A 22,193-nucleotide genomic window follows, 5' to 3' on the forward strand; every position below is an offset into this window, starting at 1 on the left:
CGTGTCGGCGGAGTCTTACCTTGACTCGAGTCCTCCCGTTCCTCCGCACAGCAGCCGACTCGTGTCTCCGGAGCCGAGCTCAGAGGGCGGGACCACCTCCCTGTGCTGCGTTCCGATTGGTTGCTGTGTCCCCCGTTCTGCGCATGCCCAAAGCTTTTCGCGCCGCCACGAGTCTCCCCTTCTGCGCATGGGCGAAATACTTAGTTGTGATTGGCTACATGGCAGAGTCGAGTGACGGAGATTCCGCACTCCGTCGGCTTCGGCTCGAGTGCAACCCGAGTCCGCCAGTCGACTCAACTCCCCAGTAGAGTCGAGAAATTCAATGGCGAGAGGGAGGTGAGTCGAGTCAGACACGAGTCCGACGCTACGTCTGTGCGGAGGACTCGGGTCGGACTCTAGTCGATCTCAGGTCGAGCACGACAATGCGGAAGCACCCTTTGACTGAACTCCCTGCATCTTAAGTATCAACCCCTTCTATGGACCATCCTCTTATAGCCAAATAACAGCCAGAACCCACACAGCTGATAGAACAGGAAGAAACAATTCCAATCACTAGTGGACCCAGAGAGATGGAAATTCATGGATATTCAACAGTGCAATCTGTACATCTTTTCCTCGCAGCTTTCAGGCATTGTGGTGATCAGTAGGAACGGAGGAAGGCTTAAGGATAATTTAAGAGACAGTGCAACCTGTCTTTGGGGGTGGGGAGAGGAACATGAGGGGGAGAAGACCACTATAGGCCTCCTCTTTGGGACACTCAAAAACCTGCCTCCATATCAGAGGAGGGGAGGCAAGCGGAGAGGCAAGCGGAGGTGCGGGGAACATAAACAACCACAGGAAAGCAGGACTATTTGAAAATCCTGTCCCCAGTGCCTAATATTTCCCTCTGGGAATCTAGAAACCTTATAACAGACTAGTTTTCTCTTCTTCCCTTTACCAGTTGGTTGCTCTCAGTGTTCTGTGCCTAATGGATAATTTCCAGTCCTCCTTATCAGGCCATTGGGGTTTATTCATTTAAGATATTTTAATACCACTTTCCCTGTGGTTCAAGGTAACCACGCATTTAATTTGCCAAGACTTTCCCCCCAGGTAACTGGGGAGTTCCCCACGTGCACAGAATTCCTTACTTTGGCTGCGGGTGGCCCGGTTTTCCGGTTTTCCTGATCTTAACAGGGGACTGGCTGACACTTTACTTCTAGGTATAGCAATAGATTCCTGACATGAGCCTTTTGCGGGGCGGGGGAGCTATTTTATTTCTGAAATGTCCCAAACAGGGCGATATATCCTAGGAACGGGCTTGCAACCCAGACTTGGCACCGTATCCTCGGTCAAGTGTCCCCATCTGCCTCCCTCACCCCTGGGCCTTGCTCCGCTGTTGTCTTCTCACTGCAGTCGCCCCCGGGAGCGCTTTGGCGCATCGAGGTAAGCGGGGCCTTCGCTCTGCCGAGCGGGTTGGCCGATTCATCGCAGCCAGGCGCCCCCTCCCGGCACCCCGGACTCGTCGCCTCTGCAAGAGGAGAAGGAGGAGGAGGAGCCGCCAAGTTATTTGTAGTGAGCGGCTTTGATCCAGGGAGGAGGGGGGGAACCTGAAACTCTTGCATTCCTGGCATAGCAGCGAGCTCTTACGCAGCCCGGCCTCCCTGGCTCTCATTACTGCCGGAGGAGGCAGGCGCTGCGCTCAGTCGTGCCTTCCTTCCAACAGGGGCAGAGGCGAGCGCTCAGCTAGGCGAAGGCTACGCGCACCCAGCCGCCCGAGCCAGGAGCTCCGCGGGCTTTGCTGGGGTTGCCAGCTCGGGTTGCAGCGCGTCCCAAAGCCCGCGTGGGGCTAGCGGGGGGTTTCAGCCACCGCGGGGTCATTTGGGGGACTATGATCGGGTAAGTTTCTCGCCACTTGCGACTGTGGAGAAACCGGCCAGGCCTGTGCCATATGTTGGACTGGGTTGGAAGTGTGCCGCTTCTTTCTTGCGCCTGTCACCGTGGCTTCTAGTCCGACGTTGGACTAATCTAAACGGTGGGGCGCGCAAAGCCTTTGCTTCTTTTGCCGGCGGGCTTGCTTTGCGGACCCCAGACCAGGAGTTAAATATTTTTGCCTCCCCCGCGGCCTGGATTGAGGCCGGCGGACGCGACCCCCGAATTCCTGTCGGTGTCATCCTCTTTCCCCGTTTGAATCGCCTTCCCTTCCCCGCTTATAGTTTCTCCGGTGCGTGCAAAGCACGGGAAGTTTGCAGGTCTCGGGGACAGCAGAAGGGGATTCTCGGGTCCTCCTGCCGCTTTGCGAAGGGGAGCGCTCTCCGATTAGCTGGGGGGATTGCAGGTGCTGGGGGTCTCCCCGCGGGAGCTGCAGCCTGGGCTTTGTCCTGCCCGCTGGCCCGTGTTTTCCGGAGCCGTGAGCTCGCTCGTTCTCACTTCGAAGGAATGTTAATTGCAATCCAAACCCCGATGATGTCAGTGCGGAACTATTTGGAAAACAAAGAGCGGGCAGCCAGGCTGGGGGACTCGAAATACTGCGCAGATGGCAATCTGCTGAGTGCGCTGTAGGCGAGCCTTCTCTACAAGGACCGGTGTGTGTGTGTGTGTGTGTGTGTGTGTGTGTGTCGGGCGGGCGGGCGGGCGGGCGGGCGGGGGTCTTGTCCTGGGTGCCAGCTCTCTCCCCTGCTCGGGGAGATCTTCTGGAAACTGATTTATCGCGGTGTTATTTGGTGCCAGCCAAATGAACAACCGACGTGTGCCTGTGCCACAATAACTTCCATAATCTTCAAAACGACACAAGACCCTTTTGTCGTTGAGATAAGAAGGAGCAACAAACTTCGCACGTTGCAAAGTGCAGTGCAAATTAGGGGCAGTCTGGCCATTTAACTCAGTGGGCTGCTGCCATAGATGGCTGCGTGGTGCCAAAAGCGAGTAGATCCAAGCTGTAGTAGCTCTGCAGGGACCACTCTGCCCAGGTCTGTCTAGCAGTGCCCTTGATGGTGTTGGTGAGGGTGAGCTGTTTTATCATTGCCATTCAATGGGGAGGGCTTGGGTGAGACCTCTCCCTTGAAACGAACCACATGGCTTTAAAAAGGATCCAAATTAAAACTTAGAAGCATTTTGGGGGTGTCAAAATTGTATGGAATCATTCAAAGATAAGGAACTGCTGATTTTTACAAAAACAAGGAGTAATACATCTGCAAAATATATTGACAAGTGTGTAGCTACTGCATTCTGTTAGCCTCCAAACCTTTTACAGCATAAGATTCTAGTTCTGTGGTATTATGGTGGTATGGCAGGATGCCCGTCTCTCCCAAAGTTAGCATATGTGAAACTGTATTATGCAGAGCCAGACCATTAGGTAAGCTCAGTTTTGTTTCCCGTGCCTGGCAGGGCATCTCCAAAACCACAAGCAAAGAAAACTCAGTTTTTCCTCAACATTTTCTGTTTATGATCTTTTAACTGAAGATAATTGGGTGGTATATTTGGGACCTTGCGCGTGCTTTACTAGTGAGCTACAGCCAAAGTTACAGAAATGAGCTGCTGACTGTTTGGCCTGCCCTCTGAATGAAATTTGCTTTCTTTTTTAAAACGGGAAATGTACCTTTCAGCTAGAATTTACCATCTTTGTATTGTGTGCTGTTTTCATTCTGGAGTAGTGTCAAATGTATGACTTTGGGGTGATGGAATTCTGTTTCCCTTGTGGTGAACGATTTTGTAGTGAAAGGAGCTCCCATGAATGGAGGTGAAGAGAGGAGGGCCTTCCAGCAGCTGGATTAGTGCTCAAGCCTCACCAGAAGGTCACTGGAGCTATGATTGATCTGTGGTCAACAGCATATTGTCCAAATGACCATAACATTTAAATCTGACCATTCTTCTCATCCTGAGGACTAAAGGAGATAGTATCTCTTGCAGAACCAAAACCCACTCTGTGGAGGACCAGCAAGATAAAACATAAGTAAATAAAAAATATTGGGAGAGGATGAATGTGCATCTTCTGGACCATCAGACAGTTTCATTTTAGACCACAGATTCTTTCTCACCCCTAGTGTGGTTCAGCGGGCAATGTGTTGAATTTGGACCTGGGGAAGGTACGTTTAAATACCTTCCCTAATTCATTGGCTGACACTGACCAGTCCTGATTTTTAAAAAATGTGTGACCTACTTTGCCACGACTGTTGTGAGAATAAATCTGATTTTTTAAAAAGTATGTATCCCTTGTAGTGCTCATGGTGAGTTGCAATCCTTTGCCTAGTGACTAAGCACAGTAAATTCCACTGAGTGGTGGAGTAAAATATGCTGTAAAATTGCAATCTTGAGCAAATCTACTTGGAATAAAGGTCCCTGATAATCTCATCAGCGGATTTCTTTATTACATTCCTACCCAACTCCAAGAACTCTTGAATTGCTTGCAGATATCAGTAAACAATAACTTAGATGTTATTTATCACAACTATATCTCCTGTTTCTTCCAAAGAGGTCAGCATGGAAGTACATGCAGTGACCTCTTATATTGCTATAATGGCCCTATGATGTAGTTTAGGTGACCTCCCTGGGAGAACTGTGGCTTCTAAATAGAGTCCAAATGTCCTGAATGATAGTTCTGCTGCTGCATACCCAAGAAAAAAATGGAAGGCTGCTTGCCGACTCTACCAGCCAAGCTGAATGATTTCTGATCTCTTCTCTTTCAGGTTCCCTTGGCTGCACAGTGGCTGCTAGGTCCCCGGGATAGTGTCTTCTGTGTCTTTGGAAAATCCTTGTTGGCAACCTACTAATTGAGAATGCGGACAGCAGAGGATTCTTCAGGGACTGTGCTTCACCGCCTCATTCAGGAGCAACTGAGATATGGCAATCTCACAGAGAACCGAACTCTGCTTGCAATACAACAGCAGGCGCTGCGTGGAGGGGGAAGCGGTGGCACCCCACAGTCCTCCCTAGAGAGTCTCACCCAGGAAGAGAGCCAGATGGTTCACCAATCCACACGCCAGGAGCCCCAGGGCCAGGAGCACCACTGCGACCACCTCTACCTGGAAAATAACATGTATCAACTCTACCAACCTCAGCACAAGGGAGAGGAGCTTCCCACCTATGAGGAGGCAAAAGCTCATTCCCAGTATTATGCCTCGCAACGAGGGCAACAAGTCAGCACAGGCTCTGGGGCTCGTGCTGAGGGAGGCCAACGTAGAGCCTGTGCCTCGGATGCCAGCAGCAGCAGCAAGCATCAGGATGAATCGCTGAAAGAGCTGAAACATGGGCACGTGCGGTCACTCAGTGAGCGGCTCCTGCAGATGTCTCTTGAGAGGAATGGCGCCAAGACTCAGAGTCACATGAGCTCCTCTCACAGCTATCCACAGCTCTCCAGGCACTACCAGCTCTGTGTCTCCAGAGGCCAGCTCCCTGAGGAACTGGTGCCCCATGCTCCCCCTCCAGAATACCCCTATATAATCCCCTCTCAAGAGATTGTAGGCAGTTACCTGCCAGATACCAGGCACCACTACAGAGAAGGTCCAGGATTTCAACATCCTGAAATCAGGTGAGCGTTTGTATTGATTCAGCACTTTGTTGTTATGTCTCTAGCAGTGTTCAGTTGTGGTTGCAAAGTATATTTGCCAGGATTGAATCAAAAGGATGGCTGCTGGAGGGCTTGGGTGGTGAACTGTTCAAGCAAGCCATTTACTTATCCCGTGGATAGGCTTCTAATTGGAAATTTAATTATTGATTGGAATTATCAAGGATTTTGAGGATCCCAAAACTTGATCCAGCTGCTGGTTTAAGCTTTTGCTTCAATCAAATTGTTCCATTTCTCTGATCAGAAATCGCCTTCCTCCTTTTCAGAAATGAGAAGTGGATTTTGGTAATGAATGAATGTAGAATCTGAATGCCATGAATGAAAATACTGTGTACTGATTATTCTCAATGAAGAGTGGCTCAAACCCTCTCCAAGTTGCTTTTACTTATGGAAATGAACTCTGTATTTGAGGGACTATTTGAATGTCAGGTTTACTTCACTTTGGAAAGGGGGTGCTTGATGTGTACTGAAGGGGGATCTTGGCTGGGAAGGCACACTCTGGTCCCAGGTAAGCCAGAAAGCAAAAAATGCAGGATCAGATGGTATGGAAATGCTGGAAGTAATCAAACCACCTGTGAGGAATGGTGTGGTTGCCCCATGGACACATCTTTGAGCAGAACTAATGAAGAAGAACGGAATCCCTGAATGATTCCTTGGAAGATGTGGGTCAGGACACCATTTTTCATCCAAGACAGACCCAAGAGCAGAGAGAGGACTCTGAGCCTGCTTCTTATTGTGGCCTCTTCAGGAACAAAGGAAAATAGCAACAGTGAGGTTAAATGTGAGACAAAAGCACAGGAGAGGGGAAGAGCAGCAGCAGCAGCAGCGCTGTGCTCAGCAGATGTTGCATGCGGTTACATACAAAAGGTCTTTTTTTTCTGAATAGAGAAAGGTAGACAATGAGAGCTTAGGAGAAAGCACTCAGGTGACCAACCTGAGCACTTAGAATACTCCCTCCCCCAATTAATATTTTAACCCCTTAGCATGCCCGTGCTTTCCTGTGTCTTGAGCTGTACAGCTAACAATGGATGGGTTCGCAAAGGACTGAGCTTGGACAATGTCAGGTGCTTGATATTCCTGTTCATCTGAGTGTTTTGAAATCATGTAAAGGGCTTTGCTGTTTGCTTAGGACAGATAAAGCTTGACAGGTGGCTCAGCAGTTTGGCCTGCCTTTGTGTGCTGCAATTTGCTGGCAAGCAACAGATTTAGAGAAGGAAGAGGGAGCATGGGACTGAACTGTGATATCTTGATGTGAGGCAAACTGGGTGAATGCTGACAGGAAGAGATAGTGTCGGAGACAGGAAATAAACTCTTTTGTGAGGAAAAAGGAGGGGTGGGACTGTATGCTGACAGGAATGTGTATTTGATCTTTGCCACCAGATCACTTCGCAAGAATGTCTGAATAAGTTTCTAACAGACGAACCTCAATCAGATGAAGCCATGTCTTTTCAGGAAGTTCCTTCCCATTCAGGGCTCCATGCTGGGAGCCATGTTGAATTCTAGGAATTTCCAACTCTCATTAAGGATGAAGTTTGTGAGCTATTAGCAATCATTTTAACAATGATTACTGAGCAAATAAGAGCTCTGCATACAATAGATTATTGTTTACTAAATTGCCTTTATCACATATCAGTCATATTTCAAGTGTGTGAATACCTATTCAAATTAATGCCTCTTATGAAATCCCCCTTTTTTAAAAAAATTGCTTTGTCCATTTGAACTTGGCATTCTGTCAGTGTAAACCCAAAAGAGTCACACCGTGTTCTAAACCTGTTCAGTGGACTAAGAATGGTATAACTTGGTTTAGGAATGTACTGTAAAGGTTGTATCCAGCCAGCTTCTTCACTCAGTTCTTTTCAGTTTCTCTCATCAACACAGCCTCCTTCCCACTTGAATTTTGTCCATGTAGGTTGTCTGATCACCTGTGTAGCATTTCTTTAATGGTTATTCCTTTTTCAGCTGAAAAGCTGGCTGGATCCAGTCCCAAGTTTGTTACATATACTTGGAAGTGAATTCCATTGATATCAACAGACATGGTCTCAAGTAGATAGGATCAAGGTTACAACCCAACAGTGTATTTTAACAGCGTGGCACAAAATAGCAGGATCTCAAGGTTACAAGTCAGGAGTTTTTAAAAGGAGCCTGCTAAATAATGAATGAATGTATACAAATACCGTATGCTTCAAAGGTGGGCATCTACTTTATGATCAATTTATTTGTGAACCGAATGGCCAATTTGCTTAACATTGGGCAAAGTGATGTATTATGGTGACTCTTTTGGTCCCATTTATGCTCCTCTGTGTTTTAAATATGTGCAAAGTATTGAGTGATATAATGAATTTTAGGGTTGCCAGGTCCCCCCTGGCCTCCGGAGGGGAGCGTGAGGGGGACAGGGCCCTCAGTGGGGTACAATGACCTTCAGTCCACCCTCCAAAGCAGTTGTTTTATCCAGGAGAACTGATCTCTGTAGGCTGGAGATTAACTATAATTCCAAGAGATCCCCAGGTCATACCTGGAGACTGGCATCGTAGCTGTTCTTTAAACATGAGGGCTTTGAGAAGAAAGGGATTGCAAGAACACAAAATATACAAAAATAGCATGCCCTGGATTTGCATAAGTTGTTCTTGTCACCTCTGTTCTGTTGCTGATAACTTGGAAAGGCTTGTTGAAACAGTCACGTGCTTTGTGAGTAAGATTAGGTGCAGGAGGAATGATTTTTGGACAAGTAGATGATAGATACTAATTGTTGCCACAGAGTTCTTGTGTACAAAACAGAACTTTCATCTGTCTCAAAAATTCACAAAAGATATTAAGAATTTTTTAACCTTTAAGTACTTATAAGTATATATAAGTATATCCAGGATTATTCAGAGCTGGCATAGCATAGTAGCTGAGACAATTAGTCTAGTTAAAATCACCCCTTGGCTATGATTCAACAGCCTCTCTTCCCTACCTCCAATATCTGCAGTATGGAGGTGATAATTCTGGCTCACCCCATGAGAGAGAAGCTAGAAGCTGTTCCAGTTTCTTCACAGATCATCCTGAAAGATTTATGACAGGATTCACACCAAGCCATTCTGTGCCCCCCAACTCCTTTCTTTGCCCCTCCCCTTCTTTAATTTGCTTTATAAATATGTAGAAATTTTTTTCCTCTTCTAGCATCTGAAGAAGTGAGCCGTGTTTCGCAGCAGCTCGTGCTGAACATTATTAGTCTTTAAGGTGCCATTAGGCTTCTGTTTTATTTTACCACACAGCAACAAGATTATATATGCCAAGTGCTTTGGGCACTAAAATAATGTATAACTGTTAAATATCATTATTCTGGTGAATAATTATAATTGTTTCAGATCGTCTTGGTTTACAGAAAGGTTTCTAAAAGTGTATAGTATGAGAAGTCAACTAAGTGCTAGAAGGCAGAAATTATAGGTGTAAAATCCTTGATTGCATCCAGCCCTTGAATTGAGTCACACATGAGCACACCTGAAGTACAGCGCTGAGGCTTTCTTGCTACAAAATGCCCGTCTTTAATTCTTTCCACTCTCCTTTCTGCAGGGTGATGCAGGCTCAGATGGCCCAAGCGTTTCTTCCCCAGCAGGCCACGCTGTGCCAGAGTCCTCTGGGATCCCTCACTTCAGCTGGGGTGGAGGCCCTGATGACAGCCCAGGCAGCTTCCACCAGTAGTCACTTGTCTCAAATGGAAGCTGTGCTGACAGAGAATGAGAAGCTGCTGAGAGACAATGAGAAGCTTCAGAGGGAACATGAGCTCCTGCGGAGGGAACTGGAAAACTACGGGGAAAAAGCCAACCGAATCCAGAAGGTAAAGGAGCAGGGAAAGCTGGACTTTTCTCAGGAGCCCAAGTGTGAGTCACAGATGCGACATCCACATGTCGTCTGATTCTGCCACATCCCAGGAATTGCATGCCCGTCAATCACTCCTTCCCAGACCCAAAGGCTGTTTCCACATGGGCAAATAACAGCGCCCCAGGGGACGGTGAAAACACCATCTCTGGGGTGCTGTTCACGCAGCAGTGCAGTCCTGGCCACCTCCGAGCGGCGCAAAGGCTTATGAAAAGTGCGTCTTCCCGCCGGCGCGGTGTGAACAGCACCAGCGGGAAGACACTGCTTTTCCCGTCCCCTCCACTAACCTTCCCGTCCAGCCCTGCTCTGGAGAATAATTATGATTGTTTCCACTCCTGGAGGTCGGAGGGCAGTGTAGGCGTGTCCCTCCAGCCCTCCAGAGCAGTGCTGGATGGGAAGGTCAGTAGAGGGGCCGAACCGGAGGCTTCTCCGGTTTGGCGGATCTTCGGGGCTGCTCGCACGCTACCGTGCGAGCAGTCCCCGAGCCTCCACCAGCATAATTTATGTTGGTGGAGGTGGGTTTCCGCCACCGTGCGGAAACAGCCAGAGAGTTTAAATTCGTGTTTAATGTCAGAAATGGATGGATACTTTAAAGATACTGACTGGCTTGTTCTCTCTTCATTAATGGCTGACTGCAAGACTTGGAAGTGCTTTTAACTGCTCTGTTGAGGGGAGAGGTTGAGAGATTAGGCTTTCTTTGCATGCCTAGTCATGTTTTTAATTTGAAATTTCCTCTTTGACCCTTTTCAAGTCTCTCTGTCCTGCAATATGCTACAAGAGCCAATCTGTGGTTTCTTGTAAGATAAGTCCCCAACGTGGTGGCCATTGGTGCCTGGCACCTGTCAAGTGTTTTTGGAAAATAGGAGGGGCCAGGAAGGGGCTCTTGCCCAATAGGGCTTCTGATTGGCCACTGGACATGTGACTGAGATCTTCACAGTGTTATGGTGTGTGTTCCTTTTAAAAGTTAACGGGAGTGTCAGAATTCTAAAGGGGCTCTGAGGCTTGAGAAGGCGAGCGAGCCCTGCCATAAGCTTAAGGGAAAATGGCAGAGGGAGATGACAAGTACGTTTTGTAGATTGTGACTGCAGGGAACTTCCTTGCTTACAGCCGTTGCCTGAGTGCTCATTGAACTCCTCAAAGTGATAAAAATGCTAATTGTGCCTGATCAGCACTCACGAACTTGGGCAGTGTAAAGAGAGATGAGGTTGCAAGGAACTGGCTTCTTGGGCTCCAAAACAGGGACAGAATTATCCTTCTTGGCCATTAATAGCTGCAGTGATGGATGAGCTGGGAAGTGACCGTGCTGTTGTTGAAGTGGGACCCCTCTCTATGGTCAGAGATCCCAGAGCCCTCTTACTATGCAGTCCTATGTAGTTACTCCGGCCTAAGCTAAATGCTGAGATGCTCTGACGTGCTTGAATAACTCTGCACAAGATGGCTGTCTGATGAGTTTGAAGAGCTGTGGGGCTTGGTTGTAGGTTGGCACCACCCCAATTGCACATTCCTGAGGTCACTGAGGTATAAATCTTTAATGAGGAGAATTGGGATAGTGTTGATATTTGACCAAAAGGTCTTGGAATACGCCAAGGGATGCAGTTGTCTTCCAGAGTGAGTGATGTAAGGATTTCCTGCAACTGGAACTGTTCGTTCCAGCAGGAGAGATGGGAAGCTAAGGGTGGCCTAACCACGCCTGGGCAATACGTTGCTACTGAACAAGTACATCTTCCTATGTTTTCAGTCTTTGGATAGGAGGGTAGCGATTCCTATGGGATGCAACAATCCCTTGCTGCGAAGAATGCTTGTCAAGACCATTGTGAAGCAGCGATTGCTGCTGAGAGTAGTCATTATCATCCTAAGGGAGTATAGCAAAAACCCTCATGGCCCCAGTCTTTTTAGCAATATTTCATGAAATTCTCCAGCTTTTGTCTTGTGTCTCGCAGAAACAGCTGTCATGAAAATGAATCTCTGCAAATTTTTTAATATCTCCCCCCCCCCAGTTAAACAGCTGTGGAACACAAGCGCTCAGCACACAACAGGTCTTAAGCTGAAGCAGTTGTTGAGGGGACAGAAAAGAGTCTATTCACCATCTCTGTTAACAGTTGTGCCCTCGCGCTATTGCGCCCTCCCTCTTGGGGTTTACACTAGGCCAGTCACAGAAAGCCTTTTGTGTAGAGGCACACAAGGAGAGGCCTGTTCTAGCCCAGCTTCAGCCAAGGGCAAGACTGCTCACCCTGAACCAATGAGTTATTTGGGGATTGTAGGGGGACACGTGCCAGGGCTGCAGAGGTGCCAGGGCTGCGGAGGTGGGGACACAAAGAGAACGTGCCAAGCTTGCAAAGGAAAGGGGCAAAAATGGAATATGTAATTGGATGTCAGGACCCTGTCTGCAGGGACTGAATGGGAGAGGGAGAGAAGAGCCAAGGAGGCAGGAAAGATTGCAGAATTTTGAAGCAATTGTCATGTTTTCTAATACAGAGATACACATAAATTATGTAATTGTTTTTTTTTCAATGTCATTTGCTTTTAAATCTGTTTCCTGGGTGTTGTGAGCCTTGCTTAAGTTTTTTTGGGGGGGTTGTTTGTTTTTGCCAAAAGTTGGGGGTTCACAGAGTTGTCAACTCTCACCTCCCAATGCCAGAAAACGCAGGTAGAGGGAAGCGCTGCAGCCAGCCACTCCCTTTGCTAGTTTGATGTGATCTTTACTGCTTTCTTTCAAACAAATGCTAAGCCCTGTGTTATGTAGGCTGTGTCTTGCATTCTCAGCAGGGGGTTGGATAGTTCCATGAGCTGGCAGAAATTGGAGACAATCTGGTGGGAAATCAGAATGGAATTTGGCTAGGGTTTAGCTGTACTTATCTGAAAAGGAAAATTGGGGGCATTTTAAAAGAATCTCTAGATGCTCAAGACAGAGAATAAGATAACATCTACTTATAAATGTGTTAAATCAATTTAACTGATGTTTTCTCCCTGGACCTGGAAATCAGAATTCTAAACAGGTTGTTCCTCTGAACAACCTTTTAAAGCAAAATCCCTAAATGTCCTGTTTAAAAGGTCATCATACATTAAGTACATTGTTAATAGATATGACCCCACCTCCCAAAAATCTAACTGCATTAAAAGAGTGGTGCTATCAGACCCCAGGTCAGTTTTCCATGTGAGCAGCTTGAAGCAGGCAAATTATATTACTAGTCACATTTAAGCAATCTGCTAAAGTTGTTCAGGTATCTTCTGATACTGAAGTCCCTTGGTTTTATCTTTTTAAGTTGGAAACTGAGATCCAACGAATTTCCGAGGATTATGAAAACCTAATGAAGGCATCTTCTAAGCGAGAGACATTGGAGAAGGCCATGAGAAACAAGAAGGATGGGGAAATACGGAGGCTGCAGGATTTCAATCGGGATTTGAAAGGTAACGCAGTGTGGCTGGGCTTGAATAGTTAGTCCTTATGTCAACATAGAGGAAATGGTAATCTCTTTCAAATGCTCTAGTTGCCACTAATATGGTATGCCTTTTTCCAGTGCCAAGTATGTATCTGCCTAGTGGTGCAATCAGATAGTATCTCTGCCTACTTCCGCAGCAAGTGGCTCAGTTAAATGATCAATTGCCACAGACTTGCATACTCTTTCCTCCCTGCTCATACATAGCTTTCATCTCCTATTGAGGTGGGTTTCTGATTTGGAAGGCAAGTGCTAACCATTGTTTGCTGCTTCCAACGTCAGGTCAAATGGGTTAATGCTAAACAGATAACAGAGGAGGGAAGGGGGGGGGTGTATAAGCCCCGTAACTTATTTTATTCAACCATGTTTAGAGGATCATTTGAATAGAGCTACTTGCTGTGCAATCATAAACACAGTATTATGAAATTATGAAAGAATTACATCAAATGGATGAGGTCAGCCCCCACCCACCCCCAATCCTTTGCTTCATCAGGATGGCTTTTTCACATGATCTATCCTGGCAGGAATTGACTGTGAAGAACTGAGAAGGGTGTAACTCTGCACCATCAGTTTGGCAGGAATCCAAAAGCCATGCCCCTTGTTTACTAAAAAAAACTCAGTTTCTAGACCTGGGCATATTAGTGAGAAAAAATTTAATAGCAAAACAAAATGAGAGAGTGTGATGCTTGGTTTTCTCCCTTAAATAGACCTAAAACAAAGGTGTTTCCTTCCCATCTAGCAATCTTTGCTAGTAGACCTCCTTTCCTGACTCTGTGTAATGTTATCACAGCCATCTCCAGCAAGTGAAACTCAATATCTGCTGCTTCCTAGTAATTCAGGTGTGTTTGTATGAACTTACAGACTAATCATTTTCTTTCCATTTGCCATAGAGCGCTTGGAATCTGCAAACAAGCAGCTGGCCAGTAGGACCCAGGAAAGCCAAGAAGCGAACCAGGGGGCTATGGCAAAACTTCTTGCCCAAAGTAAGTGTTCTCTAAATGCTTCTGCCATTGTAGAACTATATTTCAACTGGACTGTGCTGTCAAATGTAGTTAGTTCTCTTCCCAGACACTTTTTGCTGCCGGGCTGGGCCTGGAGGAAGCTGAAGGTCCCTTTAAGATGGAAGAGGAGGTGGATCCTCTCTTGGAAGCTTTTTAGCATTCCCCAGAGAGCACTAAGCTGTTCTTGGCACTTAAAGTAGAGCCATTAATCACCAGAGCCATCAGTGTGACCTGGATTCTTTGCATTCCAGTGGCTGTTCCAGCTGTTCCAGCACAGAGGCTGCACTCCCTCTGTTTCAGTCATAAGCCCAAGATGTTGTCTCTGCCTTGCTATTGTTCTGGAATTTTGAAAAAGGAGAAATGGTTGCCAAGGGATGAGAGTTGGCCTGGGAGATGGCAGAAACAGGGAGGGAAGGCCATAGTGGTTATCTTTCAGTGTCCAAAGCAAAAAACTGCCTTTACTCTTCCACAGAGATCACTCCTACACCCTCCCCAAAGAATATTTTTCTTCCTGGTCTTGTCAATACGGCAGTTTAGTATGAAAAGGTACGGTTCTGTCACAACATCATTGTTATAGACCGATTCTCAGAGCCACTTGAAGGAAATTATGACAGAATTGCATCAAATGGATTAGATCCCCCTCCCCCACCCGCCAAATCCTTTGCTTTACAAACATCTTTTTCATAAGATCAGTTTGGGCAAAAAGACCAGGGAGCAGGTGTTGAAGGAAAGAATTATTTCTCTAGCCCATTCCTGTTCCTTTCTACTGGAATGTTCATGGAAACAGGTTAAATGATTTGGGAGTTTCCCCTGAACTGTGGGTGAAACTTCCAGAGCTCTGTCAGTGCAATGCTGTCCTTCTAGTTTTGGAAATAGCAAGCAGGAAGTAGTGTACAGCCATTTGCGATAGGCTGAAAGACATTGGCCATTCAACTGAGCTGTCATGAGTGCTTCCTTACTCTTATTGAACTGAGCCCGCATGTTGCCACCTTTGTGATCCTATCCTAGGTGCTTGAATCTGGGTATCAGTAGCTAAGGTCATAAGAACAAAGTACTTCGGCACAAATCCGTATTTTTTGTTTCTTATAGTTTTCATTCAACTCTGTATTACCCCACCATGGAGTAATTAAATGAGAAAACGCTCAATCACTGTGAAGAATGCAGACAACCATTTCTGTTCTGCTGACTTGGGGAATGGCTGATTTAGTTTGTAGCGGAAGCAGTCAAAAGGTCTTTCTGGAGATACCAAGGGGAAAGCTTTCGTCTCCTGACTAGCAGGGGAGGGTGATTGCATGTGAAGCTTTCCCAGTTGTATTAATGACCTCTTCTCTTGGAATTCCCTGCAGAATACCAGCAAGAAAAGGAACAGGAGGTTGCAATCCTGCGTAGCGCCAATGAAGACCAACGCCGGCGGGCAGAGCTGTTGGAACAGGCTTTGAGCAATGCCCAGACCCGAGCTGCCAAAATGGAGGATGAGCTGCGGAAGAAGCGGGCCTATGTGGAGAAAGTGGAGAGGCTACAGCAGGCACTGGGGCAGCTCCAGGCAGCCTGTGAGAAGCGGGAGCAGCTGGAACTGCGTCTGCGTACTCGCCTGGAGCAAGAGTTGAAGATGCTGCGAGCTCAGCAGGTGAGAGGAAGGCCAGGCAATTGCCAAGGGAGAGGGACAGACAATCGTGTGCTTGAAAACCTGGGGGGGTATCTGGATCAGCTAATTTTAGATGAACTATGGTCCCATATCTTTGTGTGTGGCTCAGCAATCTCCCATTGCTTGAATTGAAAGGGAGATATCACTGTAAAACATTAAACTGGCAACTCGTACCCAGGATACTGCTTGGATTCAATGGGGTGTTTTGATGGGCCAAAGGAGTTTTGGCTGAGGCCACAACTTTCTTTGCCTCTCTTGCTGCAGCCCCAGAGGGCTTTCCCCGGATTGCACTGCAGAGTGGGATGGGTAAAGTGAGAAAGCTGTGCTTTACAGGTGGAAATCCTTCTGCTCCCCTGGATCCAAGCCTGTTTTTGGAACATCAGAATTCATTCTGTCCAGCAGCTCAAATGATACTGGACTGCAGTAGTTCAAGACAAGCAAAAGTGTTTCTTTGCCCAATTCATGATTAATTTAGGGAACTTTGTGACACAGAATGTGATGCTGGCATTAGTTGAATGACTTTTAAGGGGATTACATACTTTCATAGAGTACAGATATGTCCATGGTTGTTGGCTATTAGATATACTTCCCCCAGGCCTTGCTTGTAGGCTTCCTGGGGGCATCTGTGGATTATGAGCTAGATGAATCTTTGACTTGATCTAGCAGGGCTTTTCCTATGGTCTTATCATTTTGTGCATCTGTGCAATTAGTCCAGTAATTAAGCATGTGAGATAGTATGCATGGCTATTAGTAAAGCATCTGTCTACCAGATATTGAACAATCAATTTGTTGTCCTATTGGGGGCAATTAGAAACCAGCATTATATTGCTGTCTAAGGCACAGGCCCCCAAAAGTGACGTCTGTGGACACCGTAGCACCCACTGCCATCTTTTCTGACACTTGTCAAGTGTTTTCAGGAAGCGAGAGGGGCCAGGTAGGGTTTCTGCCTAGCGTGGCTTCTGCTTGACTATTGTAGATTAGCTGTGCAGATTTTAAAAAAATGTTGCTTTGGCAGCAGCTGCCACCACAGCACAAGGATCTACAGTGTGCTACTGAAATTAAGCTGTAGCAGTCATTTTGTGGCAGGCTGTGCCTCCTGCAGAAGCCATTTTGTTGTTGTGCTCACCATGTCATGTCAGAATTCCAAATGTACAGGCTCAAAAAGTTTGGGGACCTTGGTCTAAGGCATGCTGTACAATGGCCTGGGCTCCAGCTTTTCAGTGGCTGCCCCATACTTGTGGAACAGCCTCCTGGAAGAGGTGCGGGGGTACTGTCCTGGGGTATCTTCTTCCTAAGCTGAGATGTGCCAACATCCAATGATGATCCGATAGGTAGGCAGGCTGAATTTCCTTCTCTGAGGATGGCAAATATGAGTTAAACAATATCCTGCTTTAAAAGCTAATTGCAAAAAAAAAGTATGCTTAATGGATACATGCTCTATCCTAACAGAATTGCTCAAATTCATCAGTAGGTTGGTCCAGGAGATCCCCAGGTCCCCTGTGCTTAACAATCATATAGGCTGTTTCAGACGTGCTCTATGATAATACTCTATGATAATGGGGTTTTGTTTCTGCCAATCCAGAGACAGATGGGAGCGCCGAGTGGAGGCTCTTCTGAGCAGAATGCCCATTTACTGAATGAACAGCTGAGAGAAAAGGAAGAGAAGATCCTAGCTTTAGAGGCCGATATGACGAAGTGGGAACAGAAATATCTAGAAGAGTGCACCATGCGGCAGTTTGCCATGGATGCTGCCGCCACTGCTGCTGCACAGCGCGACACCACCATCATCAACCACTCCCCACGCCATTCCCCCAACAGCAGTTTTGACGAGGACCTCTTGCTGGCCAATCACAAGCACCAGGAGATGGAGAACAGGTTTGTTTCTTGTCCAATGGCCTGACCCCAGCATGAAGGAAAGAATCCAATTCTGCAACGTTCAGGTGCTGATGCCAGCTTCTTATCACAAGCTTGCCTTCTTTATTTCCCAGGTTAAAAACACTGCATGCCCAAATACTGGAGAAGGACGCAGTCATCAAAGTCTTGCAGCAGCGCTCTCGCAAGGAACCTAGCAAAGCTCTTCAGGGCTCTCTGCGACCTGCCAAATCTGTGCCATCTATATTTGCAGCCTCTGGGACTCCGCTGTGGCCAGGCATGACTAGCAGTGAAAGTGGTTCCCGAGGTAGTGCAGGTAAGAGAAGCTTTGCTTGGTGGACATGTACTGGGAGGATTCTGTAGCTGGAACGTGTACAGTGCCTTTCCACTTAAGCTTCCATTTGACTGTGGCTGTATTTCATATATCTTTGCTCCCTCACTCTACCCTTCGTATGCATGATTTCTCCTTTCCTTCCATAGTTTGGGATAATCATAGTGTGCTGTGAGGAACCATGGGTTGCTATGTCAGCCAGTGTTGTGTAATTGTTAGACTGATAGACTAGGATCTAGGAGATCCATGTTCATTTCCTCACTTAGCCATGAGATTGGCTGGGTGACCTTGGCTGAGCCATACAGTCTAACCTACCTCTGAGAGTTCCTGTGAGTGTAAAATGGGGAAGGAGCACAATGTACACTGAGTGACTTGGAGGAAAGGCAAGGATAATAGACACAATGTCCACATTTGGAAAGGCAGTGTTACTAGAGGATTGCCTGCAAATTATGGTTTGAAGAGGCGCTAAACTTGCTATAAACCACAGTTACCTGACTTGAATTTTACAACAAATTTGAGTTCCCCATCTATGAAAGGATGGGGAGGGAGGAGAGATTGAGCTTCATAATGAACTGAAAAATAGACTTAGGACCCAGGGTGGGATATTTACTATCTGTGTTGGCCCTCCTGCTGAATTAAACCCAAAACTCCACAGCCCATCTATGGAATTTCATCCTACAAGGGCTATAATTACAGACTGGCTAAATATCTGTTTAGGGAGCGGACTGTGATACTCTGACTTCTTTTCTTGCCAGCGCTCAGGGTCGGGAAGAAATGCAGACAAGGGCGTTAGCACACAGTTGTAAATATTTTCCCCCATCCAGCCCCGCAAGCCTATCTTGAGTTCTCTGAACTTGCTGATCTCACTGGGTTCCCTTTCCCCTTCCTTCAGCCTCCAAGGCCTCATCAGAAGCTGCCAGCCCAGCATCTTGTGGCCCTCTTCCTTCCCACACCAAACATTGCAGCAGAGATGGGAGTACACAGACAGAAGGCTCGTCCAAGACTCCTCAGGGTGAAGAACTTGAGCCCCACCTTGAAAGCAACAGTGGTACGGCAGATTCGTTAGGTAAGAGACACCTGTTGGACTAACCCACAGAGAGTGGCTGTGGAACAGGCCCAGCCCCTGACCTTCTCTTGCAGACTTGGCTAAGAGCTCCAACCAGTGAACTGGCATCTCCTACCAGGGATGCCTGACAAGGTTCACATAACTCAGAGGTTGAACATTGAGCTGCCTTTTGCAGGCTAAATGCCAGGGCTGAGATTCCTGCCATAGTGACTAATCATGGGTTTCGTGTGATGCAGAGCAGACTTATCCCCGAGGAGCAGGTGGACTGAGGAAGAAGAGCACTGACAGGGGAAGGGGGGAAGGAAGACACACAGAGATATTACTCAATGGCTTGTGTGAAAGGGCTACATACCTTGAAGCTCCACAAATTTCATAGTGGTCAGGTTTTCACAGGCTCATTCCGCACATGCAGAATAATGCACTTTCAAACTGCTTTCAGTGCTCTTTGAAGCTGTGCGGAATGGCAAAATCCACTTGCAAACAGTTGTGAAAGTGGTTTGAAAATGCATTATTTTGTGTGTGCGGAAGGGGCCATAGTTACCTCATTTCACAATAAACTCTAGATGTTCCCCACGTTTCAAGACTCAATATCTCAGAGAAGAACTGAAGTTCTGAAGGGTGATTCGGGTCCAGAAGGTTTGTAAGGCACTGCCTTCTGTTTCCCCAATCCTCTCAGATGATAGCATTTGCTTCATACTGTTCTGTGGGGGCTCTACAAGGTTGCCAACAAACCTGGAGGAAAATATCCTTTCCTTTTAAAGGAGGCTGATTGTATTGAAATGGACAGTGGTTTTTTTTCATGCCATAGAGGCAAACAGCACTGCCTGATACTTAACATTATATTGCACCTCCATTAAAATGGATAGAACATTTTTTTCCTCCAGGACTGTTGGCAACCATAGTCTCTACCCAAACCCTAAAGCACAGAAGGACTCACTGCACATACAGAATTATTTGAACAAGCCTACAAAGACAGGTCAACTTGGAGTTTATGCTGGCCCCACTTATTTTGTACAGATGTAATGGTAAAGGTGGACTTACGTTCTGGTTAATTGAAAAGATATTTTCTAATACGTGGCTGGAAGATTCCTTCCTGGTTTAATTTTAGTGCTTAATATTAAGATAAATGTTCTGCTGCAAAGACCACGGGGATCACTGATCATTTGTGCCATCCTTGTGCCAAGAGGTAGCTTAGAACTCATTCTTTGAACATTTACAGTAACCATCAACTGTTTTCTCTGCAGAGACTTTGCCAGCTTCTAAAACCCTGGACCTGTCTGACATGGTGGAGATTCTCATCTGAGGAATGGAAGACTCCTCCGCACACATGAGCAGACCTGGCCACTCCTTTCTGCCTTGTCCAAGGACAGTGACTGATGGAAAGCAGGCTAGAGAGCCCTTTGGCGATTAAGATGGCCTGGAGTGGATAGACAAAGACTTTGCAAGGGGAGCTGGAAGAGAATACCAATCAGATGGACTGTTGCATTTTGGGCTGCAGAGCGACAACAGCAGAAGGCTTCCATATGTGTTTTGAGTCATCCAGAAAGGTTTCTCTCTTCTTCCAGTGGACTGAGCTACAGCAGGCGTTCAGTTTTTTGGAGCTGGTGCTTGCACAGAAACCGCTGTTCCACGTTTTCTTTGCCATTGGCTTTCCCAAGGTCTGGGAAGGAGAAGTGGGAAGCTGAGCAGGGCTCTTGTGCTGCCTGGGTGTAGCCCCGTAGAGGATTGCAAGCTGGGGTTTGGCACCAAAAGAGGCAGTATGCCTGATTCACTGGGCTCCTGGCAGGTACCTGGACCTGAAGTGTAGGCTGTCTTAAGCAAAGAGTATTTGTCTGGTGCTGGTGTACCTAGAATATATTCCCTGCACCCTGTTCTCACCCCGGTCCACCTCTCACCTGCTGTGGATACAGGGGACTGCGAGCAAGTGGCTACTTTTGGCTGGAGGGCAGCACCTGACCTCTCATAGGTACTGAGGTAGAGGATCAGTGATGAGTCCTTTTTTTTGTAAATATCTTTTCTTCTGTCACAACAAGCCCAACAGTAATCAACATTTCATTCTGCCACAGTCTCTTCGTTTTGACTTTCCTTGTTTCTTCCTGTCGTTTGCAGTGCGGCCTGCCTCGTTTCTCTCTTTGCTTCCCACCAAGCTCTTTTCTCCATTGTCCTGTTTTTATATTTCTTTTAGTATTTCTTTTTTTTCTTCTCCTCCATTTCATATCCTGTTTATCCAGAGTTAAATATCCGCCTTCAGAGTCCTTCAGATTCCATTTCCTTTGAAGCAGTTTCCCATGATGCTTCAGACTGGAATTTCCCTGCTCTTTGTTTGAATAGCAGCCACAAGCCAAGTGTTTCTGTTTGGTGCATTGCCGTTTCCAAGCTGAGTTCTTTAAGTGGAATATCTCCCTATGTGGCTTAGTTCAGCACAGTTGTATTGGGATGCGTGGCTCTGATCCCCAGCTGGCATAAACCTGAGGAAGTTCCTTCAGCAGAAAATACCATCTGGTCCAAGGCAGGGTCATGGTTGGGCCTCTTACAGATGGGAATAGCAATTATTCAGAGAAGCAGTGCTTTTGACTCGAAACTTGCTCCAAGTGAGTGGGAGAAGAATGGCGCAGTATGTGTGCGGGGGTTTGTGTTGAGTTGAGATGTTTGTTAAGTAGGGTATGTGGTCTGCAGCTCGTATTTTGGTAAATAAATAAAGGGCATTTATGGGAATGATGTGAGTGAATACGAAAATGCAAAAAACGACTACCCCCAACTGTTGTCTTTTTTATTTCTGGAAAAGTATTGATTGCACACAAACACCTCTTTTTCTTTCTCTGGATCTTCTCCAGAATGTACAAGTCTTGATCATACCAGAGCCTTCTACACTCCTGTCTACTGGCAGCCGGCTTCTGACAGTAGCCAACTTGGATGTGAATGCATTTCTCTTTACACCAAATCCGGGTGCTTCTGCTTTCACACTTTTTTCTACTCCCCCTCCCCCTCTCACTCCCTGTCTCTGTTAAGCATCTGCATTTGCTGGACAACTGCATTTTTTAAAAAAAAAAGTCCTCCACAGATCTGTAAAAAAAAAAGGTGTTCAGTTGTGCATTGTTTACAAAGTGAAAAACAAAGCAAAAAAGTTATGAAAGAGAGAAAGAAGCGCATCTTAATATATTTCGTATTAATATTGGTATTCCTTTTAAACTATTTTTGTGCTGTGAACTTTTTTTTTCTGCCAAAGACAATGAGGGGTGTTTTTTGGTGCGTTTTAAGTTATCTTAAGTATTTAAATGTAAACCTGGCTGTTTTATTATGCCGCCTTATACCGAGATTGCTGTAGCATTCCACTTGGTATAACAATATTTTAATAAAAAAATAAATATTGTCTAACAAGCCTAATGTGTTCTTCTATTATATTACATGCCAATGACTTGTGGTGTTAGGGAGACCAAACCCCCA

At 46.5% G+C, this 22,193-nt stretch overlaps 1 protein-coding gene across 1 annotated transcript; it reads left to right on the forward strand.

The window, feature by feature from the left end:
- The first annotated feature begins 1,643 nt into the window (after nucleotides 1-1,643).
- AMOTL2 (angiomotin like 2) lies at nucleotides 1,644-22,129 on the forward strand. Its single transcript, XM_048506121.1, has 10 exons — nucleotides 1,644-1,875; nucleotides 4,662-5,503; nucleotides 9,092-9,356; nucleotides 12,661-12,805; nucleotides 13,725-13,817; nucleotides 15,182-15,462; nucleotides 17,063-17,355; nucleotides 17,469-17,668; nucleotides 18,576-18,749; nucleotides 19,994-22,129. The coding sequence occupies exons 2-10, from the start codon at nucleotides 4,752-4,754 to the stop codon at nucleotides 20,050-20,052; spliced, it is 2,262 nt and encodes a 753-aa protein (XP_048362078.1). The 5' UTR covers nucleotides 1,644-1,875; nucleotides 4,662-4,751; the 3' UTR covers nucleotides 20,053-22,129.
- Nucleotides 22,130-22,193: the final 64 nt, after the last annotated feature.

Source organism: Sphaerodactylus townsendi, linkage group LG08 (assembly GCF_021028975.2).
Source record: "Sphaerodactylus townsendi isolate TG3544 linkage group LG08, MPM_Stown_v2.3, whole genome shotgun sequence".
Taxonomy (NCBI): Eukaryota; Metazoa; Chordata; class Lepidosauria; order Squamata; family Sphaerodactylidae; genus Sphaerodactylus; species Sphaerodactylus townsendi.